The 24436-nt window shown below is 37.3% G+C and overlaps 2 protein-coding genes across 3 annotated transcripts; one reads left to right on the top strand and one right to left on the bottom strand.

The window, feature by feature from the left end:
- Positions 1 to 813: 813 nt before the first annotated feature.
- Positions 814 to 3275, bottom strand: LOC144716483 (glucan endo-1,3-beta-glucosidase 13-like). The gene is made up of 3 exons (XM_078591602.1): positions 3117 to 3275; positions 1089 to 2408; positions 814 to 987 (listed from the first exon to the last, which is right to left on the bottom strand). The coding sequence occupies exons 1-3, from the start codon at positions 3169 to 3171 to the stop codon at positions 965 to 967; spliced, it is 1398 nt and encodes a 465-aa protein (XP_078447728.1). The 5' UTR covers positions 3172 to 3275; the 3' UTR covers positions 814 to 964.
- Positions 3276 to 19976: 16701 nt separating this feature from the next.
- On the top strand, positions 19977 to 24436 carry LOC144716484 (autophagy-related protein 18f-like). Of its 2 annotated transcripts, none has more exons than XM_078591604.1 (7): positions 19977 to 20511; positions 21301 to 21354; positions 22003 to 22377; positions 22484 to 22708; positions 22799 to 23413; positions 23503 to 23654; positions 24268 to 24436. In XM_078591604.1, the coding sequence occupies exons 1-7, from the start codon at positions 20332 to 20334 to the stop codon at positions 24269 to 24271; spliced, it is 1605 nt and encodes a 534-aa protein (XP_078447730.1). In that variant the 5' UTR covers positions 19977 to 20331; the 3' UTR covers positions 24272 to 24436. The 2 variants fall into 2 exon arrangements, with proteins under 2 accessions (XP_078447730.1, XP_078447729.1); XM_078591603.1 differs by having other exon boundaries at positions 19979 to 20511; positions 21301 to 21696.

The following is a 24436-nucleotide window of genomic DNA, read 5'->3' on the forward strand; positions in this document are numbered from 1 at the left end:
ATAATCTTTAAACATGTACTCTAAATATTATTATTTGATGGATAGTCGAGACGGACATCAAATTATTCGGATATAATAGCATTAGCTCATCCTACTTATACGGGAAGTATGGCTAATCATGTGGCTTCTAGAGACCGGATGCATGAACGGCTTCGGAGCGATCTCAAAGTGAGCATGTAAAGGGTGGAATAAGTTCCCAAAAAGATAAATTCGATGTTTTATTTTAAAGATTGATTATGAATCGATCGACGTGCTTCCCCATCCATGGAAACATGCTTTCCGTGGACGAACCAAGGCACAGAACCCAACACCCATGGGGGGCCCACTCCTTCCCTTATTTAAAGGGTTTTACCCCTTTCTAAACTATAACACAAAATATAGTCTCTGTAGTATGTTTTCATCTCTTTTGTCTTTTCATTCTCTCCACTTTTCCCCATTACTTTCTTCCTTTCTCCTTGTTTTTTCTTTGGTCATCCTTGAGTGTTTATTCCCTCGTGTTGGGGGTCAAGGAGTTTTTTAATTGTAGAATACAACAAGTGCACTCCCAGCGCCACATACCAATGATGTTGGTGTCATGCAAGGGACATACCAAGGTCTATAGTACCTTCTTATACGTCGTCACATTAACCTCGTCCGGATTGGAATTTCCATACATAACTAAAACATATTGGGATTTATTTCAACAAAGATAGATAGAAAAACAGATGGCTATGCATTAAGGTAGGTAGGCAAGATACTCATCTTGGCCGATAGTTAGGTACTTAATAGATTGTAGAAAGATGGATATATTTGTTGTGGAAAACTGACACACGATTCATCATTGCATCCATGACCGTATTATTGCACACTCTTGAATTCTTAGGTGGCAAAGTGTAGCCAAGCTACATTACAAGACGTTTTCTATTTATTCAACATCTGGGACATTATTGAGGAGAAGACATTAGGGTCTTGTTCATTCTCTCGGTTAGAAAACGCAGTTTCCAAATCCTGCAAAGAACCAATTCATCAAGAGTCAGCACTCATTTATTTTCATGCAAAATGAACCTAAAAATTGTGATAGTAATATGTAAATAATATTATGGACTCACTTGGACGCTGGTTGACGATGCGGCCAGCCCCATTGAAGTTGCAGGCAGAGGCTTCGCGGCCGTGCTTCTGATAATAGCTGTTCATGGCATAGGAAGCATGAGCCACCAATGTATTTGGCTCAAAGCACTGTGCCCCAGGCTGTATCGGTCCACAGTCAGCCCCTCCAGGGCCACAAGCCCAATCCAAAGCGCCTTGCAACCTCTCATTTCCCACCGCTTCATTGGCCACGCACCAGCTCTCACCTCCACCACCACCCCCAAAGTCAATATCATAAACTTTCCTCCCATCAGGATAAAATAACCCAAAGTTCCTCTCCTCCTCCGGCCCAGGCTTCAGATTCTCATTGAACAACGCAAACAAATAGAGATCGAGATCACTATCAGGATAAAGAGGCGTGCCCGTCTGCCCATTCAGCACCCTCCTCACCATGATGCTATTATGGGTCTGCGCGTTCTCCACGCTCGGCCCTCTCTCCCTTCCAAGCTTGCCCACTTCCATAGCCGACCTTCTTCCTTCATCTTCTTCTTCTCCTCCTCCTCGGATCCTCCTCCTTGGGGCTGTCGGATGCCCAAACTCTCTCAGCACTAACCTCTTCCCTGCGTTTCCCCTTCCCATGATATCTCCAAAGCCCAACGCAGCTATCCCCGTATAAACCGCATCAATCTGTGCGTCTATAAGGCTGAAGTACATCCGGCCTGTTATCGGATCTCTCACGCCAGAGTTTGGCAGGCCCAGAGCGTAGTTCAGATCGATCTGAGGGTTATCTATGTATGTGAAGTACGGGTAGAGGTTGATCATGAAGTAAGAGTCAGTCTTGGAGATGAAGTCGAGAATTTGTCTAACTGTCGGCTGGAGATCTCCTCTGAATCTCCCTTGAGAGGGGGGGAACGACCTGTCAAACGCGGAGAAGGCCACGGGAGTGGAGACCTTGACGATCCCGTCGAGTTTGAGGTTCTTGATAGCGTTGTAGACGTTCCACATAGCAGGGACGATGGCCCAGTTGAGATCTGACCGTTGATGGAAGACCTCGTTGCCCACGGCGACGGCTATGATGTCGGTAGCAGGGCGGTAGACGCCGATGTTTTCCCATACCCAAGTCCCGGCCACGTTCGGATTGTTCATTGCGGCGAGCCTGTCGTTGGGAATGGCGATGGTGACCTTGATTCCTGTGTTTGCGAGGGCGCGGAGTACTTCGGCGTTGGAGTCGTACATGCCCACTGCAGTTATGCCGTTGGCCTTGAGAAGTTCTACCACTCTCGGAGGTGAAGGAAGGTTGTTGCCGTCTCTTCCGTAGTCCACTCCCACTATCCCTCCCCATGCTGAAAACAGAAGTGAAAGTAATTTTAAGGTTTCTGTTGAAGAATAAGGGTCGGTTGCATTGTTTTCTTCAGTATAAATCACGAAATAACTGAATAGTATATATCTGGAACGATCGTATATTTAAGCATATATAAAAATTTGAATTTAGCAAAACGTACTTGAGATCCTTGCTCTCTTGCTCTTTTGAGTCAACAAGTTGCGATCTTAGTCTTCTTTGAGAGTAATGGTAACTCTCAAAGAAACATTTCACTTGTGACTCAAGGACTCAACCCTAGTTATAGGCAAGAGGAACAATTTCATACTGTACAACCTATGATGGAATATTCCGTATTTATTTTCTAGACATAATCAGCCTCTACTTATCATCGGATCCCCACACTTAATCAGGAAATATTTTAACACCAAAATTGGCAAAGTAAAATCATTTTATGGAGGGGTAAAATGATTGCTTAAATCTACGACGATACATATAATTGTCCATACAGGAAATTACTTCTCAACAGGAATAGCTTGATTCCCCGTAATAAAAATTTAAGCTATAGCTGATTGCGATAGCTCAATTTTCATTCTTAGTCTGGATGTTGTTGTTATTCTACACCAAAATACTCGCCGATTAAAGCAATTGATGTGATCGATCAAAATTCGATCAGTAAGATGAGATGATCAAGACCAATCCAGAGGATGGGAGGGGGATTGTGAGAACTCACCAGTAGATGAAGAAGTGATGATGAGAACCAGGAAGAAGATGGTTGTAAGCTCCATCTCTAATCGCTTTCCCTTGTAACTCGGTCTTCCCAGACCGAGAGAGACGGGTAAGGAAAGCTTATGCGAGTCTTGTTATAGAACGGACAGCCTGGCCTTACAAGTTTGACCAGAGATGGGATAAGATTATATCGGCTTTTTTCAAAGAGGCATACTTTATTCGAGATTAAATATTAAGTTCGAAAATGGGCTTATCTAAATGGGTCGATCTGCATCATTTCTGACGACTCGGGTGCGTTCTATTGGCGTATATTCCATGTTAATAAGTTCAGTCCTCGCTGCAACAGATCGTGGTCGGATCTTTTGCTGAAGTTCCCGATTCCGGCTGTATACTTTAAGTTAAGGGCAAGGATTGGTTGATAGACATCCGGATTTTTAGAGACAGAGAGAGAGAGAGAAAGAGAGAGAGACTTACACCGGAGGTGTAGAGATGAAAGCAAGAGAAGCACAGAGAGAAAGGGAGAGAGAGAAAACATAGACAGGGAAAGAGAAAGAGATAAGACGGTCGAGATATTCAGACAGATGTAGATATATTTAGAGAAAGAGAGAGAGAGAGAGAGAGAGAGAGATAGAGAAAGAGAAAGAGAAAGAGAAAGAAAAAGAGAGGGAGAGAGAGAGGGAGAGCGAGAGAGAGAGGAGAGAGAAAAAGAGAGGGGAGAGAGAGGAGAGAGAAAAAGAGAGGGGAGAGAGAGAGAAAAGAGAAAAAGAGAAGGGAGAGAAAGAAAGCGAGAGAAAGAGAGAGAGAGAAAGCGAGTAAAAGCGAGAGAGGGAAAGAGAGAGAAGAGAGAGAAAGAGAGAGGAGAGGGAGAAAGCGAGTGAAAGAAAGAGAGAGAAAGCGAGGGAAAGAGAGAGAGAGAAAGCGAGATAAAGAGAGAGAGAAGGCGAGTGAAAGAGAGAGAGAGGAGAGAAAAAAGAGGGGAGAGAGAGAAAGCGAGATAAAGAGAGAGAGAAGGCGAGTGAAAGAGAGCGAGAGGAGAGAAAAAAGAGGGGAGAGAGAAAGCGAGAGAGGGGGAGAGAGAAGAGAGCAAAAAAGTTGGGAGAGAAAGAAAGCGAGAGAAAGAGAGAGAGGGAGAGAGAGAAAGCGAGAGAGGGAGAGAGAGAACGCGAGAGAAAGAGAGAGAGGGAGAGAGGGAGAAAGACGGAGAGAGAGAACGAGGGAAAGAGAGAGAGGGAGAGAGGGAGAAAGATGAAGAGAGAGAGAACGAGAGAAAGATAGTGTTAAGGAAAGTGAGATGCCATGATGTATTCAAGAAGAGGGAAGTAGAGAAGAAGAGAGAAGAAGATAGAGGGGCATCTCACAATCCTAACTCAGATCAGATGCCATTAAGGTTGAAACGTTAGAGAACAGAAGAGAGAGATGAGAATCAGAGAATGGACAGGGCGACGGGCTGAGCCGCCATCCTGGGAGACAGATTTTACTAAATTTAAACGGATATGAATTCATTGTGTAAACTTAAACCCGTATTTTAACCCCTCAGATGATCGCCGAAATTCAATACTGAGAAATCATATGTTCAGTGGAGTTAAACAAAACCGCAGAAAGACCCATGGATTTATTCTACACTTGCATTAGACAGCTATGTTTTTTAATACATGCTTTGTTGGACCATTGACTAGAATTTGAACGATCAAAACACCGATAAAAAATATAAACTATAGTGATTGATAGTGACTGATCACCATCTCGATATCGAATCAGATCGGATCGCCGAGGTATATGCCGATCCTATTGATATGTCATATTTCAAGAAAAGTCAGAGATACAAAAGAGATGATATTAAGAATACATCAGTATAACTAGTAAAAAACTTCACATTTGATGTTAACGAATCAATCCCATCACAAATACTATGTCCTGGTTTAGCTACTGTATACTGCACTTATGAGCACGTGAGCTACCTTTGATATCAGATCCAACGTGCTCAAAAGACAATAATCCATTCCTGATATTCTGGCTAAGCCAATCTAGACCCACAAAGCCAGAAAGGTGATAAATATTAAAACGTTTCGACGAGGCTCCACCATGTATTGCCCAACAGAAGAGTAATTTTAATAATTTTCCTAGCAGGGCAGTCCTCCAAAACAAGCGTACACCTTACTGTTGCAAGAGATATATATACACACTTGTATTTATCTTATGAATATGTATATAGTCTTGCATATGACATGGAAATGGCAGTGACGTCCTCTAGTGGATTTAAAATACTCTCTGGGACTACCAAGATGAAGAACAAGTGAAGGATAATTTTGAGGGACAGTAGACCTTCTGACTATGTCTGCATATGAGGATAAAGATTGTGGGGTTCTATAATTCACATACAACCCAAAAGTGGTGATGCGCTTCCTTAAATGTCTAATATCTTCCTGAGCCCTTAATCTTGAAACAAAAAAGATAGATTTATATTTTATGAATTCCTATATTTGATGGCTTTGATAACGAGTCCGTTAACCATCCCAACAGTCAATTTTGCTATTATGTTGTTCACTCTCGTTGAACGGTTCGTCTTGGTTCATCTTCAAATTCTAAACATTTCTCTTTTTGGATTTTCCATCACGCGTGAACTCTTTCTTTTACCGATCCAGAAATTTAGAAGATAGTCTAGAAATTATTTAGAAATTTCAGGTGCGTACGAAACTAATCAGAACGTTGAAAAATATATATGACGGATAAGAAGCAGATCAGAAGTTGTCAGAAAAAAAAAATTGATGCATCTCGAATGGAAGATTTCAGAAACAGCAGATTGATATTGGTGAATGAATAATTTCAGATTTAGAAGGCAGATATAAATGGAAGATTCGACCAGATCGACGATTGGACCCATCGAATTCAGCACTTGATCTGTCCATTTCACCATCAATCCAATTATCAAACAAGTATCTTGATCGTGTATCGAATCCTAGTCATCAGTTGGGCCTGGTGACCAATTGACTGGTGAGACCGATCTTATCTAGAGAATCTTTCTCTACTTCTCTATCCATATCTGTATCTTCCAATTTATCCATCTCTATCGCATTCTTACTGTATCTATCTATCGTTTTAACAGAAGAATATGTACATATATTAATTATATCTATTGATGGCGTGATTTACGTTGTTCGAGCTGCCCCAATGGCAGACTGACGTTGAAATAATTACCTGAGTATTGTTTGTGGGAAGTCATAAACATCCTTCATGGGTGATAGACCGGCTGAAGAGTTTCCCTGCTTTGCATCTTCATCATGAAATATGACCGCAACCATAAACAGAATACGCCTGATTCTTTATTCCCTCATGAACAGCCATGAAAAAGCTACAATGTGTAAACTCTTTGTTGATTCTCCTCTATTGACACCGCATCTCTTAAGCCAATATCTGCTATGCTTCCCGAGCCTGCCATTCAAAATCACAGGTGAAAAAACTGAAATATAAGCAGAAATGAGGAATAAATTCAAATTTGTACATTTTTGCCATGTTGTCATTTTTCTAATTATAATATAAAATGTGATGTACATGATACCTTGAAGAATGTACTTATAATACGAAGCTCAGTTTTGCAAAAACTTTTAGAGAGTATATCAGCAAATCAAAAAAAGCTCCTCTATCAAGGAGCAATTGCACCTGAAAAAGTAGCCTCCCTATAAATCTTGGCTGATTATTCTGGCTAGCCATCGCCTCCTTACTTTGGCCAGCTAGTTGCTGATGGTGGCATAACTTAAGCACATTTAAGGTAGGGTAGTCCCATCGGACCTGTTTGATAGCTTCCTCTTAGTACATGAGCTAACTCTGATCCTCGAAAAGAATTGATTATACTATTCTCTAATAGCATGATAGCTACGGCATCAGCTACTGAATATTATCATTATATGTTCAATATATGGATTTTTTCTGACATAATGAGTCATTTGATTCCAGCAAGGTTGTCATTCTCAGGTGTTACTTATGCCAGAATTTATAAAGTAACATAATGCCCTTATGATCACAAAGGTTCAGGCCATGTAATAGTGTATAACACTCAGCTTCCATATTTATAACTTCAGAATAATAGTGTGATTGCCGTGTTATAATGATAATCTCTCAAAATACTTCCCCCTCCTGATTTTCTGGGACTAACTTTAGATGCCCCATCCACAACTTTTACACTAGCGAGGGTGGTGGTATCCATCAGATTAACATGGTGCTATAAATATAATAAGCTTGACCAACACTTTGGTTCCAATTATTAAATCAAGTATCTCTTTATTGGAAGTATTTTATGTAGACGTGGCGATATCTTCCATATTCTTCATCCACGTCTGTATACTATTAATAATGTACTAAAATCCTCTATTATTATCTTACCATTTTTATGCATTTATTTTCTTACATATTTCCCATTGTAAAAACATGCAAGAGTGTCAGTTTAGAGTACATGATTTACACTCTCTCACTTGTGAGAAAATATTACATCCATTGGATATGTGATAGGTCAAACCATAAAGGAAGTCGCAAGCATTGAGAAACCACCTCCATGTTAGTTTTTTTTCCATTTCCTATTGAAGAATACATGCTCTTTTTCTTCGACCCGTGGCTTCTTAAGCAACAGACATATTTCAAAGCAATATGAATTCCATTTTTTAAACAGATATCTTCACAGGAAACATATTGAAAATACAGTACCTTTGGATAAAATAATACCAGCAAAAATACCATTATAAAAGATTGAATCATAATAAGCATAGATGATTTACAAATAATGCCAGTACAACCATCTTTGGGTTTGTTTTTTTGAAAAAATATCAAGGCCAATTTCCTGTTCATGCCATCTTGATTTGTGATACTCCGAATGGCTCTATCTTTTTCATGTTATAAATTTATAGGTTTAAATCTAATCGGGGTAATTATATTTTTAGTAATTTTACATCTTTTAAGGTATTATTTACCAGTTCAGCTCATGGATATTCTGCATCTAGGGTTGGAACTCAGTTAGTAATACCTGGGAAGGTTTCCAAGAAACCTAATCTAGTCTAGTAATACCAGGCCCTGTCTAACCTTCCACTGGATTAATTCTTCCATTCAAATATTGTCCTTATATTTTGAGTTCTTTGAGGAAGTCACTTAGATGACACATTCATATCCCAGTTTCCAACTTTAGCCCTAACTATTGTTTTTACACTGAGTATCCTTCTCATGAAAGAGCCAGTTTTTCGATATAGTGAAGGCATTTAATTTTGAGTCCATTTTCCTCTTTAAAAAAATTAATTTTTTTTTAAAACTAAAATGTGAATAGAGATGATGTTTATGACAGAGTTAAATCAATATCAAGTCTCATCTAGGGGACAATTACTTATATTTACAACCCTCCAACTTCTGTCTAAACTGTCAACATGGAAAATATGGCAACCCAAAAAGGTAAATGAAAATGAACCTACACGGAAGGATGTGTTTATTTATATTTCATTTTCGTTCTCTACATGGATTTCAGCACATATTTATAAGGAACTTTTATCGTTTTTAATTTGGTGACCTAAAGTATTTTCAGATGTCTATAGTATTTTCATCATGTTTTCCAATGACTATATATTTCATATGTTTAGTAATATTTCTACCAAGTATTTCTTCAGACAAAATAAATAAACTTGGAGAGATTGGGTTTTGCTGTCTAAGACCTAGAGATGATTGGAGAAATGGGGAAGAGTTTCCATCTACAAGCATCGGGAAATGGTTATTTTCAGTGCAGGCTAAGAATCATCACAGTCCAAGTCCCGATCAACCAAATCTTCATGAAACATTCAGTAAAAATGTCAATTCCAACCAATCATAGGTATTTTCCATATTCAATTTCAGAACCACATTATTATAGTGTATTGTATTATGTATACATTGAGAAATCTCTTACACACAATTAGCACTTTTATGTATTGATTTCCCTTTTACAAAGCCACTCTTTTCCTCTGGTACTAATAAAGGTAATAATAGAGTTAACCTCTCATTAAGTATTTTCATGATGACTTGGTATGTAACATCGCATAAGAGAAGACTCAAAGTTTGGAAAAAGAAGTTATTGCACACTTAGTAATAAGTGATATGATTGTATATTTACAGTCTTTAGGTAGTTTTTTTAGATAAAAGAATTTAAATTCCATATAAGCATCTTTTTCAACAACTTTGCATCACAATCTAAAAAAGGGGAGTGAATTCTCCCCACCTAGATGCATTATCAAAATTCATAGCTTTCAATGTATTACAATCTCATCATTAGAAGGTAATTTAAGCAACGTTTCATTATCTATTAGAAATACATAATATGAAATAATTTCCAAAAATTTAGAATCAATATTTCAAGGTTGAGAAGTTAACGTATTTGTATAAAATTCTATAGCACCTCTTTTTAGACTTTTTGGATTGTCATTACACTCAACATGACACTCAAATAGAGTGGATCAAAGAAACACTGCTGCACTCAAGGCTGCTAAAACAGAGTTTGGAACAGAAATTCAGGGATAGTTACAATCTGGGAGAGAGGGGGTATAAATAGGGATCTCATATTCTCAATGTGATGAACCTAGAATGTGAGGCTAGCCAATTTGACAAGCCAATTTCGTGCCCCCCTTTATAGGAAAGTAATAGCAACCGCCACCTTGACTTTCTCAGTAAAAATAGGCCTTTCGTTTGACTGGACTTAAGGTCCTTTTGGAATCCAGATTGGGCATGCTCCATAGTAGGCTTAATTGTGCTTTAGGTACCTCTCTTCTCCACCATTGGTATACCATTAATAATCCAATTACCTAAGTCTTGTCATAAAATGAAGCTCCAAGGAAATCAAGAGAAAAATAAACCACTTGATTCAACAGAATCAGGGGGGGGTTAGTTCATAAGTCAAAACCCCATAAATTAGGACCCATTACAAAACTGAGTGTTAATTTAATTTTCAACATGAATATTTGATAATTGTTAAGCATATAATTGATATAAATGGTAATATAAATCATAAAACATGTATTCCTCTATACATATTTGATGTCATCAGTTTGTTTTTTTTATCACCTTCTTTGGGCCATGTTTTATTTTTTTTTTGTCTTATTAGCATGCGTCATTGTTCTCTATTAATCCCAACTATTTTCTTAAACTATTATATCATGTGTGTTTCATTAAATCCTAGCTATGTAGCATATATTTATGCCATGTCTATTTGATTTTTTCATTTCTCTATTCCTCTTAAAATATTTCTAAATGAAAACCTGTCTCATTTTTTAAAAAAAATACATTAATTGAACATAAGACAAAGCTTTGGAGTAACCATAGAGTAAGAATGTTTGATGTTATTATCCTGATGTTTCGTGATCATCTCTTGAAATTATGGATGTCATCTGCACAGCAAGAAATATTAAAACGTTAGGCATTTAGGCAGGATTAAAGAGCCTAATGTGCAGATAAATAATTTCATGCTTAGGGAGAGGATGTGTATCAATATTCATTAATATTCTATTGTGTCTCTCATATATTCTATTTAAACCTAGGTGACCATTACACCAATATAGTTGATTACCCTTATTCGTAGGCCACTTATTAGCGATCTTGATTGGTGGGGTCGAGTATCAAGGTACTCATTTGGGTAAAATATTTGTGTCTGGGGGAAATATTAAAAATGTTATTATGTTTGTCTTGATGGTGAAATTGGCTTCATTGATTGGAAAGCATCATTGTAGATGCAATGAAATTTATAATTATTGATTTTAATCACCCCTATGCAATGAAAGCATCTTTACTTACCCCCTTTACTTTTATATTCTAAATTTGATTAAGGCCCTTAGATTGACTTTAATGTGAAACATTAACTTAGCATCAGAAATTTGTTTGGTATTTGAATTGCTGCAAAAATCTTTAACTATTCCAATTTAGCTTTGATATATACACTAACAGAATTAGTTGATCCATATTATAATTAATTAAATATACCAAATGGAGTAAGAATATTTATGTTACACACATTTTGCACAATGTAGATTATGATGATGTAGATGTGTCTACATTAAGAGTAAAATTTTAAATAAAGGTGGGGAATGTGGAGCTTCTTGCACTAGTAGAATAATGTTGACCGAATTTCATGGATACTGTAATTAGATCTACATTGCCAATCTTACTATATATGAAATAAACATGTCCAGGCCACCATGTCCAATCCTTCCCTCATGGAAGAAGTTTGATATATTTCTCACAATTATATTCCAATTATCAAAAAAATATATAATTAGTTGGATGCCCCAAAAACAAATGAGAGTACAGTAACCTATAATTAGCACATTTTCAAACGTATACTATTAAAATTTCTAGCTCACGAGCCTCCCAAAAAATCATTAAAATAGAATCCTAAAAACAGTTCAATCACAATTTTGACTATTAAAACTGATGGATTATTTTGATGTCAAATTCAATATTTCAGAATGGTATCCATTATCCATTCCAATCTCATCAGCAATCTCATTATCATTATCAACTAAACAATATCAATATCCAGTTTTGGTATTCAGCTAAAATTATTTAGAAAATTTAGCATTTCAGCATTAAAAATCAATATCTGTATAGATTTCAAAATCTTATATCACCCGCATTCTTATTTCTTAGATAAAAGAAATCATCAGTATTCGATAATGGATATTGCATTCAGGTTGCGATATTATTACCCAACAATATGTTTCACTTCAAAAAGATTTAGCCAATGGCCTAACAACAATAATCTAAAGTTAGTAGGACCAGATAATATTACATCAAACATTAACTGGCTGCCTAACAATATCTGCTACCACCTTATCGATAACATCTAAATTATTGGGTTATTTATGTGAAATATACACCTATTTATACATTAAAATAATGTAAATGTGTGTTATCAAACTTTAAATGATTAAATCTATTTCTAGAGTGATATTCTGGTGTTTTGGGGACTTAATAGTATTTTAAGGATCTTTTTGACATCATATTTTAAAAAAAAAAATTTCTGACTCAGAATATATTTTTCTAATGAACTATTAAAGTATGGCGACCAATTAAGAGTGACAGCAATGTCTAGCTGTGCTAATCATAACAAAAAAGTGCAGTTATGGCATTGTGAATTGCCACATCATAATGCACCGATCATGATCTAACATTTCTATATTTTATTTGCAGCAGGCAAGGCAGACTAATAGAAAAAAGATGTAACTTAAATTGAAATAAATGCACTGGAATAATTGAGAGAGAACAGAATAAAAAAAGGAAAGAGAAAATTAAACAATTGTTGCAGTACATGTGGTGCACACTAGTACTCCTGCAATCGAAAAAAGGAAGAATAAACTTTGATGTGACACGCCAAAACACATGTCGGGTCAAGCAATGATTGGGGAATATTCCCCTTTTGCCGATGTGAATGACACACATCAGTTTCTCATTCACTAGAAAAGAATAAAATGAGGTAAAGGAACAGGATCCTGTGGTGTGTCATGCGACAACGCACCGCCACATCACAAGAATTAAAAATATTTTCTTTAGTTCTATTTATTGTAGGTACCCATGGATATCTCAGAGTGCATGGTCATGGAAGAAGAGACATTTCCAATCACTAGTTACTGAAGATTAGACATCGCAACCATCAACAGTAAATGAGAAAGTGTGACCGTCGATGTTCAGGAGAGAGAGAAAATGGACGGTGATAACACCCTAAATTCGGTTTTTATTTCATGCTATTAGCACAATTTTGCATTTAAAGAGCTTAAAATGGGGTTGTTATCATATATTTACATAAATTTAATGTTTCCAAGTGATTTCTGATTTTTCCCTAATTTTTTGTTAATTTTATGAATTTATGAGATTTATTTGAGCTTGAAATAATTATTTTTAAATGAAAATGGCAGGTTTAAAATTTAATTTTGAGTTCAATTATTATGGGGATGAAATACTGAATTTTCCAGAATTTTATGGAATTTTCTAGAATTTATTTAAGATTTTATTGGATTTTTTGAGATTTATTTAAGTGAGAAATGAATTTTTAAAGAGGAAAAGGATATATTTATAATGAGAAAATGAGTTTTAAAGCCATTTCTACTCTTCTAGGGGCTTTTTCGTAAATTTCAGTTGCAATTATGCCCTAAAAAACAGCTCTCGGTCGTGTATGCAGGCGTAAATCTATTATTTAAACAGTTACAGGGTTTTATTACAATTATTTACTATTTTTTAATGGTTTTTATGATAAATCAGAGGAGAGAGAATGCTCAAGGGGCATTTACAAAATTATTTTTGGGCATCGTTCAGCAGCAATTCCAAGCTTTCTAAAGGGCTTTTCTACAAAAAAGAGAATTAAAAATGCACCCGCCAATGAGAGGACGGCACATCATGATGTGTTAAAAAAACAAATGAATAAATAAATGAATTTAAATCCAATGGCTTAAATTGGTTTAAAATTTAATTATTAATAACTTTTGATCCTGAAGTCCGATTGAGATATTTTTTATGGATTTGCTCGTCTTGATTCCCTCTTTCTCTCTGTATGGTTGGCTTATTCAGATCAAGCCTACATTGATAGATAAAAATAAATTACTAGACGGGGGTAAAATGAAGATTTTGACCATGTAACCTAAGTATAAAAGCTAAATTTTGAGAGGGGGAGCTCATTCTTGATGGTGCTCTATCACAGCTGCAAGACAGAGAGGAGCTCCAGCTTGGATCAACCTATTTGGTACTTTTTCCTTCTTTGTATTTGAACTTTTGGTGTATTTTGGATGTTGTTAGTTGAATTTCTTAATCTTTCTTCTTGATCCCTGTCTGAACTTCTAAATTGCTTGGCTTGAGCTGAATGTACAAGCCCTGACTAGGATTTAGAGGAGAAATTGAGAGATTTCCTAGCTATTCCAAGTTCATATAAAAGAAAACTATAAAAGCCTTATAAAAAGGGTTAACATTCTTGGATATTAAATTTTCCATTTCATTATCCAATAGAGTAGTTATTACTGAATTTTCAAACCTAAAGAACCAACCAAAACACTTCTAAATTTTCTTCTTAATCTCTCTAATTGAATTCTTTGATCCTTTCAATTGGATCAATTAATTCAACTTAGAGCCCCTTATTTCATCTACTCCTCTCATCTCTTCTACCCCCCTTTCCAAATTTCTCATCTAATTAGGGTGATTTAATCTCTGTTGAAGATTAAATTAACCCCAATCAGGTTCAAATTATTCAAGAAGAACATCAATTGGATTCCTTACTAGCTTCCCTTCAACGACACTCGTACTTATCACTACACATCTTAAGTAGAGTTTTTATAAATTTTATTGTACAAGCTAAAATTGACAACGAAAAGGGTTTTAAATTGAAAAAATTTACCCCTATTTTTGGCTTATCAGACGGCTAGGATTGATCCAATTTAAAGCTTGATATCTGATGACCCAAAGGTCATATCGAGCTCAAATTTTCATGGATACTTCATCTTTACTCCCCCTCCCCCCTTTTTCCATCCATTCCCTCTACTCTATAAATAGAGTTGTGGATCATCGTATTCATCCTTTAACTTGCTTTCTAGAGTGTGGGAAGAAGCAACACAAAAGAGGGGCAGCTTACTTGCACTCACAAAATGCAATGATTCTGGTGGACACTAAGGATGTATGGTTAGTATCCTCGCTTTATGGTGTTCTTTCTCGACCTTTTCCTTAGCTTGGATTAATTTAACTACCACTTCACATCATCATGTCACCTCCATATACCCTATAAAACACATCTGACCACCTTCTCATCATTTTTTTATCGTTAACTCACTCGGCATTCACCGTATACCCCTCATTCTCTACCTCACTCGCATCATTCTCTGAAAACTTTTTCTAATTAATCTCACACCTAGAAATTGTTTTTAGGCTAAAATTTCCATGGAATAAAAAAAATTAGTTCCTTGGATCCACATCAATATGATATAGATTCATAAACACGCTTCCAAATGCATAAACAAACTCATGTTGGCGTCAAACAAATTCATAAACAAACTTCCAAATTTAGTGATATTTAAGTGAAATAGATTTTAAATTACTTCCAATGATTGAGGTATTAGAACCCATGAAATTGGGTTTATTAAGGCAAGCTCAAATGAATTATGGACATATTGTTCATAAAATAAAGCCAAAAATATTTTACTTTCCGTAAGTTCAAATGATTTTCTTAGTTTTAATGAATATTGCTACGTTTTTTGAATGTATTCATAAATAAATCATTTTTTTAGTAACAATATATATTTAGAAGGCTTATTTCTATTTATTTCATAATATTTTCAATTTATTATATTCACATTACAGGTTACATGGTCATGAGAGTGGGCTTATGAGGCCACCAAACGGGCTATTTGGTGAGAGTTTGTCAAACGGGCTTCTAGAATATTATTCAGAAGGACAATTCAGCCCACACTGCGTTAATTTGAATTTAATCTGGGGGTATGAGTTGCGGAATGCAAGAAGCAAAATAGGGTGGAGATTCTACAAACAAGATAAATATACATATTCTGATTATTATTGAGGGAACAACAAAACCCTAAACATATATGTCATGATAGAATTGAATTTTTACATATTATAAAGGTAAGACCCAGACAATAACTTAGGGCACAAGATAGAGAGAGAATGCAAAAAAATGTATGATTCAAAAACTCAGCCATTTTTGTTCATTCCTTGAATCAAAAAATTATATTATATTTTACTATTCCAGTGGGAAAGCATACCAACAAATGTTTATTTAGCATAAAAAGGAATAAAGTAGTAGATCAAGCCCCAGATTTCCACTATTTGGTCATTCTGAATTTCTCATTTATAATGATTAGATACCTTTAATATTCCAAATGAGTGATATCATGATATGTTTTCCTGAGTATCATTTCTACTTACCCACTATGCTCTCCTTCTAAAAAAATTGAATTAAAAATGGTTAAACATTGTCACAGCTCGAGGATAAAATTATTTTCTCTTTTTATAAAAACGCCTATTTTTGAAAGTGATTTTGCATCTACAATTTCCTTTATAATTTAATATAATTACTCCAGCATATAAACCGGATAAAACCGTCAAATATGCAAACATCTGAACTAAAGACAAACAATATTTAGTGAAATACAACCCAGCAAAACAAGCGGTTCCTTTTGTCCAGAAGGAGTTCATCATGGGATGTGTATTCTGAACTTAATTTTAGTAAAGTCATGGAAAGAAACTAGAACCCTAACATTATCTAATTTAGGGTCATATTTCTCCCCTTACCTTCATTTTCCATTGGTTCTTCTACAAAGCTAAACAATAAAACATAGTGTTATCAAGAGAAAAAGATACCTTCTGATATATTTTGTTTTTTATGTGTTTGCTTATATTTTGGCTACATAAAATCAAAAAATATAAGATCTTTTATCATAACACACATTCTCTCTCTCGTGGCACCATCTGTTTGCCTCTTATCAATCAAGCTTGATACAAACTAGATGAGCAATTTTTTGGCGCTTTTATGGTTCGGCATGAGCCTGGCCAAGGTCAGATGGTTGGTCCTGGATGGGCATTGACCTGACTTAAAGCTAACCAAAACCCTCCATATTTGCGCGCCTGTAGGCTTAGTTGACCCATGGGTACATTAGGTTGACCGAAGCCAAAGACAACTAAACACACACAATTACGCCCAATATGTGTCTTCTCACTTTACTTTCAAGTTGACTAGGGCCCACACCTTGCCCTCTTGGATGGGTTGTCCTATTCTACCAATGAGTCAAGCAGGACTTACCTATCCAATCCAAACCAAACCAATATTACCCGACTAATAAGTCCAAATTTAGGGGTTTTATGTCGTTGTTTCAATTCAAAATTAACCAACAATATTTATGAAATTTTCACTTACATACTCTTTAATTAATATAGGGCAAGTAAGGAGTCGATCCATAGAGGAAAAATTTTAATTTCAGAATTTTTCTCAAGCTTGGGATGAAAAAATGATTTTAAAAGTAAAAATACCCTTTCTGGAATTTTTCTGGATTTTTAGGTTGTTTATATAATTTCCTATAATTTAAATTGAAGCTGAAATAATGATTAAAATGCAAAAAATGTTTTACACTAATTTTCCTAATTTTTCTTACCAACAAAAATCAAAACAAATATTTTTAGAATTTTTTGTAATTTAATTTACACAAAAAACAATTAGAAATATTAAAAAACGAGAGTTAGAGATTTCTTTTAGAATTTGTTTTGATGTTAAAATCACTATAAAAATTGTTTATACAAATTTTCTGAATTTTCCTATTTTTTGGAATTTTTAAATGCATAAATTAGTTTTTCCTTTTTTTATTTTTACTCATTTTTTAAATACTTTTTATTCTAAAAATATAAAGTTTACCTACTACGATGAACGCCGGCGACGATGGCAGAACGGTGACAGTAGTGCAGTGGTTGCGGAGTGGCGGCAACGGCGGTGGACCGGATGGACCAGCGGGCCTGGTGTGGCCTGTATAGGGCTGGTTTTAGTGGGTCAGCCTACTGACGTTCAGCCCAATGTGACTAAGTCAAGACAGCTAAATGGGCTAAGCCTTATTGGGATTGACCCAATATGGTCAGGACTTAACCAATTTGGCAAAGTCCTGCACAATGCTACCCTGTGCCCTGTGGTCTCATGCGCTACCTGCGTGCAGAACGGTTGGCAGAGAGCTACCCCTGCCACACAAATGCTGCACGACACCACATGGCGGCAGCTATGAGGGGGAAAATCTGAGTTTTGAAAGAGATAAAAATTGATATTTAAATGTGATTTTTTTTGGGATTCAAAGTGGGGAATACTTGAGGATCTAAAGAGATAGGGAGATATTTTAGAGAGATAAAAAATTTTAGAGAGTGAAAAGGTCAAAATGAGAAGATAGAGAGAGAAAATGAAGAGATAGAGAGAGAGAGAGAGAAAATGAATAAATGGTGTAGAGAGAATTTGAGAGTGAATTTGAAGGTGTAATTGAAGGAAATTTTTTTAAAAATTTTCAGGGATGAATAAGGGATATGGATGAAGTTCTAGAGAGATAAGAAATTCTAGAGAGAAAATTCTGAAATATGGAGATAGAGAGAGAAAATTAAGAAGGGGGTAGATGGAATTTGAGATGGAATTTGAAGGTGCAAATGAAGGAGCTTTTATGAAATTTTGAAGGGATGAACTTGGGATATGGATGGAGGTCTATAGAGAGAGAAATCAGGGAAAATGAGTTGTTAGAGTGAGAAAGTGATGGATTTTAAGGGTAAATGGAGAGATAATGATGGGGAAAATGTAAATCTAGATTCCTAATACCTCAAAGCAAGTTGAATGAGCCCTCAATGCTTCTTCTCAAGTCTGATCCTTATATTATTCCAGGATCAAGCATTTTTCAATGCAAACAAGAGATGGGATTAAGATAAAACTTCAATAAACTTTAATTAAGCAGGTTGAACAACCTAGATTCTGAAATGTGCCCTGAATTGCTGGCCAGTCACTTGCTAGAGCACGTCCAGAATGAGGGGAATGAGGGAGAAAAAGACTATTTATACATAGGGAGAATTAAAAATACCCTTTTGGGCATTTTATATTTTATTTTCTCGCTATTTTGCCTCTTTTTTCACCATTGGTTGAGAGCTCCCCCTTGTAATCTTTAGCTTCTTTCTTTACAAGGCTTTTGAGAGCCCAATGGGCAGATCAGGTAGTTGCCCGTCCTCCCCAGATTTCTCTTTTTAAGGTCCACAACTCCACTTTATCCTTTCAAGCCCCTTTGTAGAATCACTAAGCTCACAAAAATTCTCCAACGATTTAAGAGTTACCATCGTCTCATTCCTGTAAATTTCTACACATGTAAAACTATAGAATACTCATCAGTACTACAATTCTTGACTTCTTTATAGCTAGTGCATAAATATTTAATTAATTCGAGTGATACCATGATAAATTCTAAATTAATAAAACCAAAAACATCTAAAATATATGAAAACATACATGCATTTATCATGTTATCGCCGACCCGGCTAGAGGTCTACCGACGAGTCAAGCACGCCTACCCCACCAAGTCCGAACTGAACCAATTTGACCCGACCCAACTTGAGGTCTACCGACGAGTCAACCAGACCGACCCAACCCAATCTGAACCAAACCGATCTGACCCGACCCTACTCAAGGTCTACTGACGAGTCAAGTAGGCCTACCCCACCCGGTCCAACCCGACCCGACTCGAATTCTAACGACGAGTCAACCTGACCGCATCCGACCCGACCCAACTCGAGTTCTACCCTTGAGTCAAGCAGGTTTACCTGACCGAATCCAACCCGACCCGAGGTAGACAAGGCCCACAATTGCTCTCTTGGGGAGATCCAGTTATCGCCAACCCGGCTCGAGGTCTACCGACGAGTCAAGCATGCCTACCGCACCAAGTCCGAACTGAACCAATCTGACCCGACCCAACTCGAGGTCTACCGATGAGTCAAGCAGACCGAACCAACCCAATCTGAACCAAACCGATTTGACCCGACCCGACTCAAGGTCTACCGACGAGTCAAGTAGGCCTACCCCACCCGGTCCAACCCAACCTGACTCGAAGTCTAACGACGAGTCAACCTGACCGAATCCGACCCGACCCAACTCGAGGTCTACCCTCGAGTCAAGCAGGTTTACCCGACCCAATCCAACCCGACCCGAGGTTGACAAGGCCCACAATTGTCCTCTTGGGGAGGTCCAGTTTGTGTACCCACAATTTGATCCCTTTGATTGGGCCAACCACTTGTTTATTATATAATATGTATCTCTCTTTGGAAAGTATAAATATTTATCTCCATCTTCTTCCCCATTACACTCAAGTTGGGCCCGCCCGTTGGAACCCTTTTTTGACAGAGAGAGGAAGAAGCCGTTGGAGTGTCTCATCCAAATGGGTCTCCTTTCCACTGCATTCGCAATAGAAATTTGATTTTTCTTCTCTTCTACGCGCTTCCATCTCTTCCCCACGTCCTTACGCCTTCCCCCTCATCTGTAGCGAGATGGGTTGACGTAGAACAGAGATTTCGTCCAGGGAGTTCATCGTCTGAAGGAAATTTGGGGGAATGTGCGAAATTCCTAGAACTGGGTTACCCATAATTTCTTTCAATCTGTTTCTTCGGTGCTGGGTTCGAATCATCTTATCTTTGTCTATTTGGGTTTGTAATTCTTTCTGGCCGAGGATTTCTGCAAAGGGATGAGGAACGAGGAGGCGTCTTCAGGCAAAAGAGGTGGTTTTTTCTCGCTCAGAAACGTTTCTGGGTACTTGAGAATCGTCTCTTCTGGAGCTTCCAACGTTGCATCGACTGTGAAATCTGCGGGGGCGGCAGTTGCCTCGTCAATTCTTGAGCGCGACGGCGGTGGCGAAGGGGATCAGGTGATTGATTTGAATTCTTTTTGCTTAATTTATCGGTTTTGTGCGATAACACAGATGAATTCGGATAGAATTCAATGAATTTCGTATCTCGATCAAGGTAAGGAAAGACAAACTCTTTCCTATATTTAGGAGTTCCTTTCCGGTCCGTTGATACCTCCTGATTTCTTTCTCTGCTTCAAATGGCCATTTAAAACACAAAGTAACAACATCAAATCAAATTTTGTAACTTACATGTGTATTCTTTCTTACATGTGTAGCAGGTCATTATTGTTATTATTGTAACTTAATCGTCCGTTTATGCGAGAACCCAACTGAATTCTGACCGATTTCAATGAATTTAACGGTATCTTGCCTATATGTTGCGTTCCCTATCCAATCGGTTGATACCTTCTGATTTTCGTTCTCTATCTCAAGTTGAGTTGGTTGGCCTTTAGATTAAAAGTTAACAGCGCTAAATAAAAGTTGCCTTTCTGAGACTGGAAGTTATTTTTTGTGCATCTTGTCTTGGGTCTGTATTTTTAACTCTTTGTAATATGGAGCAGCTCCTTCTCATTTGGTTGCTACCACAGACTTTGCTATCTCTGATTAAAATAGTTGCTAAAAACGATGATTTTTTGAGTCATAATTTAACAGAATAATTTGAAGAAATCGAATTGTGTAAGACTAAGATCTGGGTTTATTCTGAATCTTCCTTGTATCGTCAGTAGAAGTTCTCTAAATTTGAACCATTCTGAACCTTAAAAAGGAATTTTTTTGTTTAGTTTCTCTTGACGTCTCATCTGTTTTCAGGTTAAATGGGCTGGATTCGATAAGTTAGAAGTGGAGGGTGAGGCCGTTCATCAGGTTTTGCTTCTAGGCTTTAGTTCTGGGTTCCAGGTCTGGGATGTCGAAGAGGGAGATGATGTTCATCAGCTCGTATCTCAACATGATGGGCGGGTTTCTTTCCTCCAAATGCTCAAAAACCCATCAAAAGCTGTACCACACGAAGATTTATTCTCTGACATCCGGCCCTTGGTTGCTATTGTTGGCGATAGATCATCTACCAGTGAATTCGACCAGAATCCTTCCTCTGTCCAGTTCTATTCTTTGAAGGCCCACAACTATGTTCACAGTATAGATTTCGCGTCGGCTGTGTACGCTATACGATGTGGTATTCGTGTTGTGGCTATTGCACAATTCAACCAAGTGAGTATGGGATAACTCATGATGGGTTAGGTTTGGTATTCCACGAAGAACTAGTCATCATCATCATCACAATTGTCTTTGATGCTGTCGATGTTGATTTCTTCACTGTCATCCAAAGAAGCAGATGATTGATGATGATGATGATGATGAAGACTTTGTTATTGTCACCATCAGCCTGGTGCAAAAAAATGATGAGGAGAGGGACTATGATGAGTCATCATAGTTAATCGAGGATGATGATCTCTAGTTATCTGTCTTTTGTGTTAATTTTCTTTTGAGTGAAGGCAAAATCATTTTTTTCTGCAGATACATTGCTTTGATGCATTGAACCTTAAGAAGGAATATACTATCCTTTCAAACCCAGTGCCGTCGAGGTCAATTATCTCTGGAAGTGTAGCCAATGTGCCTCTGGCTTTGGGCCCGAGGTGGCTAGCATACAGTGGGAGCCCTGCTGTGGTTCTGGATGGGAGGCGAGTAAGTCCAGAGGATCTCTCTCCGGCCAGGAGCCTCTCGAGCTCGTCAAGCTCTAGCATCGTTGTTTCTAAATTGGCAAAGCTTGGACATATCGGTTACAAGAAGCTATCCAAATACTGCTCTGAGCTACTGCCAGATGGCACGCAAGGCAATGATCCAATCTTGAAGGCGAATGACTTTCATGAAGATGATGACAGCTCTGGAATGGTGATAGCTCTCTCTCTCTCTCTTTGAAAACTGGTGCTTATCTCTCTTTTGCTTCTTTCCCTTTCGAATGGAGATTCTCATTTTTGTGTTTCCATGTCTTTTTTAGGTTATTGTTCGAGATGTTCTTTCAAAATCTGTCCTAGCGCAGTTTAAAGCCCATTCTGGGCCCATTTCTGCACTATGCTTTGACCCAAGTGGAACCCTTCTAGCTACAGCTTCCATTCTTGGCCATAATATAAACGTCTTCTGTATATTGTCATCTTCTCCAGGATCTGAGACGAGACTCTCATATGTTCATCTGTACAGATTACAGCGAGGGCTGACGAATGCAGTAGCTTCCTATGTTTCTTTTTTCTAGACATTGATGTATATTTATGAGCAGTTCCCTTGTTTATGATGCAGTTTGTTTATCTTGGTTCAGGTTATTCAGGACATCAGCTTCAGTAATGACAGCCAATGGATCATGATCAGCTCAGCGCGAGGAACTAGTCATCTATTTGCAATAAAGTCCCCAGAAAACTTCAAACTTCTCTGTAAACACCCAAATGATCAAGAGTCGCCTGGCAGGAGCACCATTCATTCTTCTCTTCCAATCACTCTTTCTGTCTTCAGCAGGATAAGGAATGAAAATTGGTGGCGAAGCACTATGAATGGCATGGTAGCAGCCACAGGTCGGGCTGGTGTGTTTACCGGCATCATCGCCTCGGCTTTCCATGATTGCACACAACTTACCGGATTTAGAAAAGAATTCAATCTGTTGGTGTTTTGTCCTTCTGGTTCTCTGATACAATATGTGCTCCCTGACACGGTTGATGATGCTGAAGTAGTCGTCGAGGCGACTCGAAAATGGGATATTTGTCAGAAGAAAATAAGAAGAGATGGAATTGATGATAGTGACATGTATGGCAAGAAAAGAGGAAGAAGAGGTTTCAGTTCAAAACCGGTCTTTTCTCCTGAAGAAAGGCGGCATTTGTATATCTCTGAAGTTGAATTTTGGACCCACACAGTGATAACTCCTCTTTGGGCAAAATCTAAGGTGGTTTACTACTTTCTCGGAGGGGGTGGTGTTAAGTAATTGTTAAAGTTTTGGAAGGGATTTTCCTGACAGTTTTGTGCTCTTGGCAGATATCTTTTCATGCTTGGATGAATTTGGGTGTGCTACACGAAACAGATGGTAGTTTTGGGGGTGAGACTGCCATTGAACAGATTCCGACTCATGCGATTGTCGCCAGAGCAAAAGATCTGATTCCTGTTATTGGTTCCTTCCAAGTCCCCAGGTTGGCAGAACTCAAAGTTTATCATTAATTCCTCAATCCAGTTGTTTTTCTTGCATAAGTTATTTCTAGTCAGTATTTTTTTTATTCGAAGAACAGAAAGGGCATTGCAATTACTCTATCCTTTTATAATGATGCATAATTTCCTAAAGTAGGCACATTGTTTTTCGTTTTTATTTTTTTTTAGAATTGAAGATAGGATTTCTGATTTTTTCTTCGTTTTGTTACTTGAGAGCTGAATTTCTCATGGTTGGTTGTCATGCATGGAAAACGTTTCATAAGTTTATTTTGTATTAAAGTTTCATCATATATGACGACTATTTCTTGACTTTATTTAAATATCAGGAAGGGTAGATTGGTGAATTAAACTTAATTACTGCTAAGTGACTAGTGAATCTTGAATCCAATGTTCTTGTAGTTTTCTTCTTGTAGCTTTCTGAGTCTCCAATTGGCGGTTTAATTCAAAATTTTAGGCTCCAAAACAAGGGTTCAGCAATTTTCTTGATTTTAAATCATCCAGATTGTATTGACACTCAAAATCCTGGCATTTTCTTTGATCATGCATACCTTTTATTGAGTTCAATATTTTGTTTAATGGTGTTTTCTTCTTCTTCAGTTGATCGGGCCATGCAGCAGGAAAACCCATTCAATGATTGGTGCCCTGTACATATTTTTAAGTTGATGAGTTCACTCAAAAGAAAGGAATTCCTTAATTGTAAATAAGCAAATATAACACTAAATTCAATCTATTTTTTGATCGAGGCAGAAATATTGTTCCTTAAAAA

The sequence above is a fragment of the Wolffia australiana genome, chromosome 2 (genome assembly GCF_029677425.1).
Source record: "Wolffia australiana isolate 7733 chromosome 2, ASM2967742v1".
NCBI lineage: Eukaryota > Viridiplantae > Streptophyta > Magnoliopsida > Alismatales > Araceae > Wolffia > Wolffia australiana.

Excerpts from the sequence above, each read along its gene's own strand:
- LOC144716484 (XM_078591603.1), top strand. The coding sequence starts at position 20,332 with ATGAGGAACGAGGAGGCGTCTTCAGGCAAAAGAGGTGGTTTTTTCTCG. Across the intron at positions 22,378-22,483 it reads ATGATGACAGCTCTGGAATG|GTTATTGTTCGAGATGTTCT; the intron begins GTGATAGCTCTC and ends TGTCTTTTTTAG. Across the intron at positions 23,414-23,502 it reads CTCTTTGGGCAAAATCTAAG|ATATCTTTTCATGCTTGGAT; the intron begins GTGGTTTACTAC and ends TGCTCTTGGCAG.
- LOC144716483 (XM_078591602.1), bottom strand. The coding sequence starts at position 3,171 with ATGGAGCTTACAACCATCTTCTTCCTGGTTCTCATCATCACTTCTTCA. Across the intron at positions 2,409-3,116 it reads CATCACTTCTTCATCTACTG|CATGGGGAGGGATAGTGGGA; the intron begins GTGAGTTCTCAC and ends TTCTGTTTTCAG. Across the intron at positions 988-1,088 it reads CATCGTCAACCAGCGTCCAA|GATTTGGAAACTGCGTTTTC; the intron begins GTGAGTCCATAA and ends GGTTCTTTGCAG.